Source organism: Pseudorasbora parva, chromosome 20 (genome assembly GCF_024679245.1).
Source record: "Pseudorasbora parva isolate DD20220531a chromosome 20, ASM2467924v1, whole genome shotgun sequence".
NCBI lineage: Eukaryota > Metazoa > Chordata > Actinopteri > Cypriniformes > Gobionidae > Pseudorasbora > Pseudorasbora parva.
In genome coordinates this window covers 42,628,024-42,640,523 of record NC_090191.1, presented here as the reverse complement: position 1 = coordinate 42,640,523, position 12,500 = coordinate 42,628,024, and the positions used below count along the sequence as shown (strand labels likewise).

Below are 12,500 nucleotides of genomic sequence, written 5' to 3'. Positions count from 1 at the left end.
AATCAGGTCCTGTGGCTCATATCCTGTCAGCTCCGAGACCCTTACAGCCACAAAACAACACAACAGTCAGCAACGACCACTAAAAAATTCATTTTCGTCAGGCTCTTTTGACTATCTCATATCTTTGATTAGTTTTGGTTTGCTTTCACATTGAGGTTATGCGAGCGCACTAAAGAACTTTACACTCGCACCGGCGTCCTGTCGTCTTCATCTCATAGACCTTAAAATAAGATCAATAATCTGCCAATGGGGTGAGAAAATAATCTTAATTCAAACAGAAAACAAGATTATTTTTCTCACCCCATTGGCAGATTATTTATCTTATTTTAGGCAAAAACTCTCTTCATTTTGAGATATTTTCCCCAAAACAAGACAATTACTTTCGCTTGTCTAGTAAATACTTCTTGTTTTAAGAATTGTTAGATATTTGGACTAGAAACAAGACAAAATGCTAAGTAAGAACAGCATTTTTTGCAGTGAAGCCATTCACAACTTCATTCAATGTAAATTGTGATAATCGTAATTTATAATCGCGATTACAATTTCAGGGGAATAATCGACAATTATGATTTGTGTCATAATCGTGCAGCCCTGTGTATTAAACATCAGTTATCTATTACAGATCACACCTAGAGTCCAGGAAGATGAGCTTCATGTCCAGACTGGCCCGAAACATGAACATGTTGCTGTGGAGTTTGATTTCGGTGACGGCGCTGGGCGGTAAAGTGTGTCCCACCGCAACCAAACCCACGTTTTGGTAACATCCGTCGAAAAGAGCCGCATCCAATCCGAACGGGCGAATCTTCAGATAGCCGCTGCAGTGGATCACCTGAGGGTCAAAGGTCAGCCGACAGCTCTGTTAGTGTCCATTACATAATGCAAGCGTCTAACTAAAAAATCACGTTATTTTCAAAATTTCCCCCCTAAAATAAATTCGCTGGACACCCATGAACGTCACACACAGATGAAGATATTAGTGTTGAAATCCGATGGCTCAGAAAGGCCTTCATTGACACCAATGTCATTTCCTCTCTCAAGACCCATAAAGGCACTAAAGACGTCGTTACAAAGCCCATCTCACTACAGCGGCTCTACAATCATTGATGAAGAGGCCAGAATAGAGTTAGTGCGCAAAAAACACTAAATAACGACTTATATAGTGATGGGCCGATTTCAGAACAAAGCTTCGAACCGTTATGAGTCAGTGAATCAATTCATGATTCGGATCAATCACGTGACTTTGGCGATCCGAATCATGAATCGTTTCACTGATTCATAACGGTTCATTACGACTAACTTAAACTCATTTAAATACTTGTAGAAAAGTTACAAAGCTGCTGTCACTTTAAGGCCGAATGCACGGATCCAATACACTGATACACATCTGATATTCTCACACTGTTCACCTTCACTGAAGACAGAATCAACTTTGTTTATGTGAATACTCCACTAAATGAGCATTTTGACCATAGATATCCATAATAAAGGCCAGATGTCTTACGGTGGAGTCACCATCGTCATCAGCGGCGGCCATCTTGTCACAGGCAAGCTTTCTGTCGGGCTCTGTGGGACCTGATGTAAGATGAGTGATCTGTATGAACATAAATACTCTGATCTCGCTGAAATCTTGACGGATTTACAAATGGTTTGGTTTCTTACAAACGTTATTAACATGGCTACAAATCTGGATGCTTTAACACGTTGAAATTGCAGCTTTTCATTTCGATAAACGACTTAATCGTGCAGCTTGTGTATCACGGCTATAACTTACGTGCACGTTATCAAGGGGGCTGAGACCACAATCGAGCTGTTCAATTATATAGGTTTATTGAAATCAATAACGATTTTATGACAACCAATCTTTTGTCTAGTTAAAATAAAAAAAAATTGTTAATTTTTTTTAAAAATACAAATTATTTTATTATTACATTTACATTTAATCATTTAGCAGACGCTTTTATCCAAAGCGACTTACAAAAAAGGGGAGAGTAATAGAAGCAACGGAACAGACAAGGCCAAAAACCTGTAAGAGCTGTAGGAAATCTCAATTAATTAGCACAATACACAATTTTTTTTTATTTTATTTTTTTTTATTTTTTTTTTTTTTTTTTAAAAGACAGACATCTACAACAAAAACTCACGTCCGCACAGTGCCGAACACTGGATTTTGATAGCTAAGATAGCTACAACCCATTAGGACTAAGGCTGTTGCCCCAGCTGTTGTCGTTAATGCAGATTCAGTGGCCCAATGGGTTGGTTTTGTATTCTAGCTAAACGCGCAGCAATAGCCATCGACAACAAAAACTCACGTACGCAAAATACAGAACACTGGATTCTGATAGTTAAGATTACTATGTAACATACCCGCCTGAAGGCGCAAATCCGGATGAGAGACGTAGATATGATCCAGGAGTGTGCGCTTTTGGTCGTTGCTGTGGTGATCAGTAAGTGCTATTCTGTATTGGTCAGGTGCAAATGGAAAAGATGTGTCTTAAGATGTTTTTTAAGAATGGCTACAGACTCGGCAGCACGAATTGAGATCGGCAGGTCATTCCACCAGGTAGGAACGGTCCAGGAAAATGTCCGTGAGAGCGATTTCATGCCTCTTTGGGATGGAACCACGAGGCGCCGCTCGCTCGCAGAACGCAAGCTTCTGGAGGGTGTGTAAGTCTGAGCAAGTGAATTTAGGTATATTGGTGCCGAGCCAGAGGTTGTTTTGTAGGCGATAACTAGTGCCTTGAATTATTAGTGATATTATAATAGTGATATTCTTATTATGAAAGTGTATGTATGTATATATATATATATTAGCTATAGCTAGCTCTGGAAAAAAAATTCAGAGCTGTATATGTGTATAAATATATATAATTTCTCATGTTGCCATTCGGTACACAGTTTTAGTAGCCTATATATTGATTTAACATAAATACCTGTTTTTATTGCTCCTGTCTGTTCTGTTCAATGTTACTTTCATATTGAAGTCCATGGTTATAATTATTCATAAGTATGTAGTGTCATAACTACATCTCTGACTTTATAACAAACGAAACAGTTTGAAAATCGGTTGAAAATTGAGCAAGTTATGGCTATTTAAAAGTCCATGCACCATGAAAACACACTGTTACGAGTGAGCGAGCTGCCTGTGACAAGATGGCCGCCAGTTGCGGACAGCGACCTCCATTGGCCAACAGCGCGCACGAGACATCTAGCCTTTATTATGGATATCTATGATTTTGACATCCATCTTCTTCCATTTTGCTATAAAAAAAGATTTGAACCGTTATAATTAATTAAATCGATTCATGATTCGGATCAATCACGTGACTTCAAATCACGAATCATGAATCGAATCACAATGACATTGGTGTCAATGAAGGCCTTTCTGAGCCATCGGATTTCAACACTAATATCTTCATCTGTGTGTGAAGATGAGCGGAGGTCTGACGGCTGGCCAACCACATTAGGGTGAGGAATTAATAATAATAATAATAATAATAATAATAAACTTTATTTTATATAGTGCCTTTAAATGCAACTTCTCAAAGCACTTTACAAAAAAGGACACTTTTTTTTTTAGAAAGATTTAGGCTTTTTTTTAAAGATAAAAAACAAAATACTAAACATACTACAAACAAACTAGATGACAAAAAATACAATATACAAAAAACTATAAAATCACATATAAGCAAGTCTAAAAAAGTGTTTTTAAAGCGGTGGTTCCATGGTTTTTTTTCTAGGCTTGGTTGTGTTTATGGGCCGCAGTATATCATGTCTTAACACTTCTTCTTCTTTTTTAACCGCTGTATTTTTCTTCTATCCTCCCTTTATTCCACACCGCTGTCGGTGCTTTGAACGGCTCGTCTGCTTCCTGCTTCTATGAAGCCCCTCCCTCTGAAAAACCCAATGGTCTTAGATTGGTCAGATGGCCAAATGTAGTTTCCTGTATTTTGATTGGCTGAAGCACAGGTTAAGGCCACGCCCCTTCCCATTACGGGCAGAAGTCACATCTGTGGAGACTAGCGAGGGTTTATGATGTCACCGACCCAGGAAGAAGCTCGTTGTAGTCCAAACCGGCCATTTTTGTAGGCAATAAACTGACAAATAAACATATCAATATATGATAAATTTACGTCAGCGGCTTTACGAACGACACATTCGTTCTGCTCGTGTTTCATGAATGAGGCCCAATATCTCCGTTTGCAGTGAACTTTCAGCGCTGTAACTTTGCAGAGACTGTTTATGCTCAAGCAGCGACATTACACACTAACTAAAGTTACACAAGTCACATCGCATGACACCGCCCCTTTAAGTGAATATTAGATGAAAATAAAATAAATTAAATTCCCTTTAAGAAAAGATTTAAACAGATTCCTAACATGTCTGATCTCATCTCATCTCATTTTGGAGCAAGGGAAGGAAAGCCCGGTCGGCCACAGAACACAATTCATGACAGAGTTTACACTTTTGGATGAATAACCCTTTAATGAAGAACTGAAAGAACACTGGTGTGTACCTTATATCCTCCACTCGTGAGCCCAGCGTTACGTTTGGCCAAAACACATTTCATTCTCAAGAAGAACGATCGCTCCACTTCATACTCTAAAATGAGAACAATTCATCAATCATTGAGCGGCGTATACATACAGTAAAACAGATTAGTTCAGGGTTCAAGGAACGTTCCCACAACTTTCACTGATAAAACGACCTTTAAATAACATCACATTGATAAAGGTGTCGGGACATGAGAAATTAAATTTGCCTTGATCTTTTTGACATACAGTATTGTTCAAAATAATAGCAGTACAATGTGAGCGTGCATATCATATCATATCATGTTATTCTAACCAGAATAATCAAGGTTTTTAGTATATTTTTTATTGCTACGTGGCAAACAAGTTACCAGTAGGTTCAGTAGATTCTCAGAAAACAAACAAGACCCAGCATTCATGATATGCACGCTCTTAAGGCTGTGCAATTGGGCAATTAGTTGAAAGGGGTGTGTTCAAAAAAATAGCAGTGTCTACCTTTGACTGTACAAACTCAAAACTATTTTGTACAAACATTTTTTTTTTTTTTCTGGGATTTAGCAATCCTGTGAATCACTAAACTAATATTTAGTTGAATGACCACAGTTTTTTAAAACTGCTTGACATCTGTGTGGCATGGAGTCAACCAACTTGTGGCACCTCTCAGCTGTTATTCCACTCCATGATTCTTTAACAACATTCCACAATTCATTCACATTTCTTGGTTTTGCTTCAGAAACAGCATTTTTGATATCACCCCACAAGTTCTCAATTGGATTAAGGTCTGGAGATTGGGCTGGCCACTCCATAACATTAATTTTGTTGGTTTGGAACCAAGACTTTGCCCGTTTACTAGTGTGTTTTGGGTCATTGTCTTGTTGAAATAACCGTTTCAAGGGCATGTCCTCTTCAGCATAGGGCAACATGACCTCTTCAAGTATTTTAACATATGCAAACTGATCCATGATCCCTGGTATGCGATAAATAGGCCCAACACCATAGTAGGAGAAACATGCCCATATCATGATGCTTGCACCTCCATGCTTCACTGTCTTCACTGTGTACTGTGGCTTGAATTCAGAGTTTGGGGGTCGTCTCACAAACTGCCTGTGGCCCTTGGACCCAAAAAGAACAATTTTACTCTCATCAGTCCACAAAATGTTCCTCCATTTCTCTTTAGGCCAGTTGATGTGTTCTTTGGCAAATTGTAACCTCTTCTGCACATGCCTTTTTTTTAACAGAGGGACTTTGCGGGGGATTCTTGAAAATAGATTAGCTTCACACAGACGTCTTCTAACTGTCACAGTACTTACAGGTAACTCCAGACTGTCTTTGATCATCCTGGAGGTGATCATTGGCTGAGCCTTTGCCATTCTGGTTATTCTTCTATCCATTTTGATGGTTGTCTTCCGTTTTCTTCCACGTCTCTCTGGTTTTGTTCTCCATTTTAAGGCATTGGAGATCATTTTAGCTGAACAGCCTATCATTTTTTGCACCTCTTTATATGTTTTCCCCTCTCTAATCAACTTTTTAATCAAAGTACGCTGTTCTTCTGAACAATGTCTTGAACGACCCATTTTCCTCAGCTTTCAAATGCATGTTCAACAAGTGTTGGCTTCATCCTTAAATAGGGGCCACCTGATTCACACCTGTTTCTTCACAAAATTGATGACCTCAGTGATTGAATGCCACACTGCTATTTTTTTGAACACACCCCTTTCAACTAATTCAACTAATTGCCCAATTGCACAGCCTTAAGAGCGTGCATATCATGAATGCTGGGTCTCATTTGTTTTCTGAGAATCTACTGAACCTACTGGTAACTTGTTTGCCACGTAGCGATAAAAAAATATACTAAAAACCTTGATTATTCTGGTTAGTCACATTGTACTGCTATTATTTTGAACAATACTGTATGAGAGGTTTTTGTAACATTAACACATCGTCCTCATTATAAGCAAAGCGTTTATTTCATCGACACTGCAAAAAATGCTCTTCTTACTCAGCCGTTTGGTCTTGTTACTAGTATAAATATCTAAAAAATCAAGATGCATTATGTAAAACGACATAAGATATTTTTTCTTAGTTTGTTGAAAATGAAATCAAAATGTGTTTTTGTTTAAAAAAGGCAAAATGATCTGCCAATGGGGTGAGAAAAATAATCTGATTTCTGATTGAAATCTTGTCAATGTCAATTTTATTTATATAGCACCATTTCCACAACCAATGGTTGACCAATGTGCTTTACATAAAACACAACACTGCCACAGTAAAGATAAAAGTAAAAATACAAATTTAAAAATAAAAAAGTACAACAACCATTTATAATAATTTAAAGGTCCCGTTCTTCGCGTGTTTTCGAAGCTTTGATTATGTTTACAGTGTGCAATATAACATGAGTTCATGTTTCGCGTGTAAAAACACAGTATTTCTCACACAGTTGTCTTATCTGTACAGCGCTGTTTCCTCTGTCCTAAACACGGCCTGATGATTTCCTTGTTCTGTGAAGTCCCTCCTTCAGAAACACATAACGAGTTCTGATTGGGCCAGTGCTTCCCGTGCTGTGATTGGACAGTAGCTTAGCGCACGTTGCCCGGAAAGGTCCCGCCTCTTACCATAACGGGGCGATGCAAGCGCTGAATGCGCTCTTCTCCACGCGGGAGAGCAACGAGACCACGCCCCCTATTTTGCATGTGATTGTGGGCGGAGTCAACAAACCGTTCTAGTGACGTCATCACAGCAGGAAGTGCAGCGGTGTAGTCCAAACCGGCCGCTCGCTGTCGGCTTTGAAAGGGAACTTCTGTTTAATAAAATATCTCGCTTGGCATTGAACTTTGGGCTTTATAATTTTACAGGTATTATTTATGCTCTAACAGCAACATTACACACTAACTAAAGTTTGAAAGATGGACTCGCGAAGAACGAGACCTTTAAAAGAAATAAAAACTACAAATAAAATCATGGTAAAACACAGTGCTTCAACCAGAAATAAAAGCTTTATCAAACAGATAGGTTTTTAATCTTGACTTAAAAGTGATCACAGAGGGAGCTAATCGAATAGAAGAGGCAACTCGTTCCAAAGTCGAAAACGGTCGATCGCCCCTGGACTTCAGCCTCGTCATTGGTGTAAACAATAGTCTCTGGTTTGATGACCGGAGAGATCTTGTTTCACTGCGTTCAATTAAAAGTTCAGATATATACGAAGGGGCCATACCATGTAGTGACTTAAACACGATTAATACAATTTTAAAATCAACTCTATAGCGTACAGGCAGCCAATGTAAAGCCTGTAAAACTGGAGTGATATGATCCCGCTTACGAGTCCTGGTCTAAAATCTGGCTGAACCAGCTGCATGTTGCTTAACATATGGTGATAACACACCCAAATGTGGATTTGTAGACGTCACAGAAACACAGGGTTTAAAAACAGTCAGTTCTGTTTTGCTCTCATTGAAATTTAAAAACTTTAGAGACAACCATCACTTAAAGCAGCACTGGGTAACTTTTGCTCTCGGGGTCCCCCTACAGTTATAATGTCCTCAACTACTGTCGTAAGCTCTGTCATCCTTCATCAGGGGACGCCATCGCGCGTGCATTTGTTGACATGACAGCCCTGATAGCCCTGAGCTAGTGATGCGCGGGTCGTCTCATAACCCGCGGACCCCGTATGTCTAATGGTCGCGGGTCCGCGGCGGGTTGTAAAAATATATCCAGTGGTGCGGGGCGGGCCAAATAACTTCATAAAAGCGTCCCGCGGGTCGGTGCAGCGCTAACAGTTCCCCTGAACACTGCAGGAGGAGTTCACATGCAGCTGTTCTTCTGGCGGCGCGTGTGAAACGTCTTCATCCCAGGTACAGTCAGTGGCTTATGCTTCAGCATGTCATATGAATATAGTTTCATGGGTTTTATTTTTTTCAAACGCCAAATAATCGCGATGCTCACGTTTACAAGCCAGCGTCATTATAGTAGTCTATTGGTTAGCGTTTTCCAGAATCTATATGATCCTTCAGTTCAATGTTTGAGTGGTCGGTAATCACCGTAACAAGCAGGACAGCATCGGTCGGGCACGCCTCCTTCAGCTCACGCCGACGAGCAAACGCTGGTCACATGTTGATCCTCGTCCTGCCTTTAATCACAGCACTTTTTCGTTTCCTCTTATTGCTTTCCTCCAACAAAACCTTTTCTTTCTTATTTGTCTGTGCTGCTTCGGACATGACTATATTATCCGACGAACAAAGTTGGGCTCGCACGTCCGAATGTAAGGAAGTGTGTGTGTTGGTGGAAGTGACGTATATGCCGTAAAGCAGTCGAATTTTGTAGTTCTTTTTGTTCTCGGGTTACTACCCGAAACCCGAAGTTTAAAAGTACGATTAAAAACGATACAGACCCCATCAGGCTATGGCAGACGTGTCATTCAACCTATTGTAAGTCGATATATCATCACAAGAGTCTTAAAAAATATATTATGAAGGTTGAAAAGTTACCTAGTGCTGTTTAAACAAAGCAATCGTGCATTCAGTCCATCCAGTGCATTCCGCTTTAAAGGCAGATAAACTTGTGTATCATCCGCATAGCAATGTAACGATTGCCCATACTTTCTGAAAATAGAGCCAAGAGGGAGCATATAGAGAGAGATAAAAGAAAGGGAGCTAAAACTGATCCTTGAGGAACTCTCACTGGTTATGTGGACTTCCATCTTGTCCCAAAAACAGAAATGAGATTATTTTTCTCACCCCATTGGCAAATCATTTTGCTTGTTTTAGGCAAAAACTCTCTTCATTTTGATATTTTTCCCCAGAAAAAAGAAAAAAATATCTATGTCGTTTTACTGATCTAGTAAATGCATCTTGATTTAAGAATATTTAGATATTTAGACTAGAAACAAGAAAAAAATACTAAATAAGAAGAGCATTTTTTGCAGTGTTCGTTTTGATATTGTCCCCGCCTCCAAAGCAAGACACTGACGAATCGTTATGCATCTTCGGACCATTGGCCCCGCCCACTTGCAGCATAGGCCCCGCCCAACAGCATTCCGTCTCTTTACGGCTGACATTTTCTACACTGGATGTGTGTGTCGTGTCAAACGCAAACAGAAGCTGTTATAATGACAGGTGTGTGTTCAGTCTCTGTGGATGGTTTGTTTGATACGCTCATATGTTAGTTCGGAGCGTTTGACTGAGGAACAGTGTTGTGCTGTCAAAATTAGCAGATTCATTCGTTTACTTTAACACAATAAAAATATTGAATGAAAATAACGCAGCATCCGTTTTTTCTGTCATCCTCTGTTTTTTACTTTGTATCTCATAATTATGCTTTTTTCATCTCATAATTATTATTTTGTATGCCAGTCTCGTAATTTAGACATGTTATGTCATAACTGATTACTGTCAAAATGTCAACGTTTTGTGATAGTTTTGAATTTTATTCTTATGATTTACATTTTTTTATCTGAAAATAATTTTGACTGACATCATTTTTTTTCTCATAATTGACTTAGTATCATAATAATGACTTAGTATGTCATTTTCATAATTTTTATGTCATAACTGACATGTCAAAATTATTATTGTCAAAATGTTTACTGTCGTAGTTTTGAATTTTATTTTCAAATAAAATATATGTATATATATAACAAAAAACGCAGGAAACATTCTGCATTTTTACTTTCTCATAAAAACTCCTCCTGTGTGATTTATAAGCCTTTTGTAAAGTGGGGCCATGGGTAATGTCCTCATATTTCACCCTCTCCTGTAATACCTGTGTCATACCCATGGCATTATACACACTTGTGTCCTGATATTTCACAAAAACATACACACACACACACACACACACACACACACACACACACACACACACACACACACACACACACACACACACACACACACACACACACACACACAATGCTCAGGAAGATTCATAATTGAGTTCTCTCTCACACTTGAACAAACAGTAACACACAGAATTATGCCAAAACACCCGTTTTGTGGAGGATCCTCATAAGAGAGCTTTGTGCGGTGTGTGTGTGTGTGTGTGTGTGTGTGTGATGGGTAGGTTTAGGGGCAGTGTGTGTGTGTGTGTGTGTGTGTGTGTGTGTGTGATGGGTAGGTTTAGGGGCAGTGTGTGTGTGTGTGTGTGTGTGTGTGTGTGTGTGTGTGTGTGTGTGTGTGTGTGTGTGTGTGTGTGTGTGTGTGTGTGTGTGTGTGTGATGGGTAGGTTTAGGGGCAGTGTGTGTGTGTGTGTGTGTGTGTGTGTGTGTGTGTGTGTGTGTGTGTGTGTGTGTGTGTGTGTGTGTGTGTGTGTGTGTGTGTGATGGGTAGGTTTAGGGGAAGTGTAAGGGGATCGAAAATACATTGTTTTTAAACCATTATGCCTATGGAATGTCCCCACATTTCACAAAAACAAATGTGTGTGTGTGTGTGTGTGTGTGTGTGTATATGTTTGGGAGTGTGTGTGTGTATGTGTGTGTAAATTTGTCTCTAATGTCTTACCTTGGATGAAGTGTGAGTGATACGCCGGCTGTGGCGTCAGAACTGCGGCCATCTCGTCGTGGTCGGCCGGATGAACATATTCATAAATGCTATTTCCGGTCAGCTCTACCTGTGTGAAAGGACGTCTGTAATTCTACTGGAGCACACGGTCCACACACACACACTCACGTTTGTTTTTGTGACATATGGGGACATTCCATAGGCATAATGGTTTTTATACTGTACAAACCGTATTTTCTATCCCCTTACACTGCCCCTAAACCTACCCATCACACACACACACACACACACACACACACACACACACACACACACACACACACTGCCCCTAAACCTACCCATCACAGGAAACATTCTGCATTTTTACTTTCTCATAAAAACTCCTCCTGTGTGATTTATAAGCCTTTTGTAAAGTGGGGCCATGGGTAATGTCCTCATATTTCACCCTCTCCTGTAATACCTGTGTCATACCCATGGCATTATACACATTTGGGTCCTCATATGTCACAAAAACATGCCCACACACACACACACACACACACACACACACACACACACACACACACACACACACACACACACACACACACACGAACCGTGTACGGGCTGGTGTTAGTGTGTTCTTCACCTGTGAGAGTCCCAGATGAACCGACGCCGTCTCAGAAATGTACATGATCTTTCCATCTGCAGCAACTACAAATATAAAGCCGTCTAACGTCTGCAGATCAAGAACATCAGACAGGTCATGACAGAAACAAGCAGAGCACACACTCTAAAAAATGCTGCGTTAAAAACAACCCAAGTTGGGTTGAAAAAGGACTAACCCAGCAATTGGGTTGTCTTAAGCAACATTTAACCCAACCGCTGGGGCAAAACATCTCAACTGCTAGGTTAAAACAACCCAATTGCGGGGTTAAAACAATTCAATCGCTGGGTTAAAATAACCCAATTGCGGGGTTAAAATAACTCAACCGCTGGGTTAAAACAATCCAATTGTGGGGTTAAAACAACTCAATAGCTGGGTTAAAACAACCCAATTGCGCGATTAAAACAACTCTACCGCTGGGTTAAAACAACCCAATTGCGGGGTTAAAACAACTCAACCGTTGGGTTAAAACAACCCAATTGTGGGGTTAAAAAAACTCAACCATTGGGTTAAACCAACCCAATTGCGGGGTTAAAACAACTCAACCGTTGGGTTAAAACAACCCAATTGCGGGGTTAAAACAACTCAACCATTGGGCTAAAACAACCCAATTGCGGGGTTAAAACAACTCAACCGCTGGGTTAAAACAACCCAATTGCGGGGTTAAAACAACTCAACCATTGGGTTAAAACAACCCAATTGCGGGGTTAAAACAACTCAACCATTGGGTTAAAACAACCCAATTGCGGGGTTAAAACAACTCAACCGTTGGGTTAAAAAAAAACAATTGTGGAGTTAAAACAACTCAACTGCTGGATTAAAACAACCCAATTG

General features: G+C 39.9%; 1 protein-coding gene across 5 annotated transcripts in view; it reads right to left on the bottom strand.

Annotated features, from left to right (window-relative positions):
• Positions 1–12,500, bottom strand: part of sim1b (SIM bHLH transcription factor 1b) — a 27,952-nt gene that overhangs the window by 6,550 nt on the left and 8,902 nt on the right. For 4 of the 5 annotated variants that reach the window (XM_067427203.1, XM_067427204.1, XM_067427205.1 and 1 more), the window contains exons 3-7: positions 11,649–11,738; positions 11,021–11,129; positions 4,514–4,599; positions 630–829; positions 1–40 (exon numbers count right to left, since the gene is read on the bottom strand). The exon at positions 1–40 is cut by the window's left edge and continues 67 nt beyond it. In XM_067427203.1, coding sequence (XP_067283304.1) covers positions 1–40; positions 630–829; positions 4,514–4,599; positions 11,021–11,129; positions 11,649–11,738 — 525 coding nt within the window. The remainder of the gene's footprint in view (positions 41–629; positions 830–4,513; positions 4,600–11,020; positions 11,130–11,648; positions 11,739–12,500) is intronic. The other variant, XM_067427207.1, reaches the window with a different exon arrangement.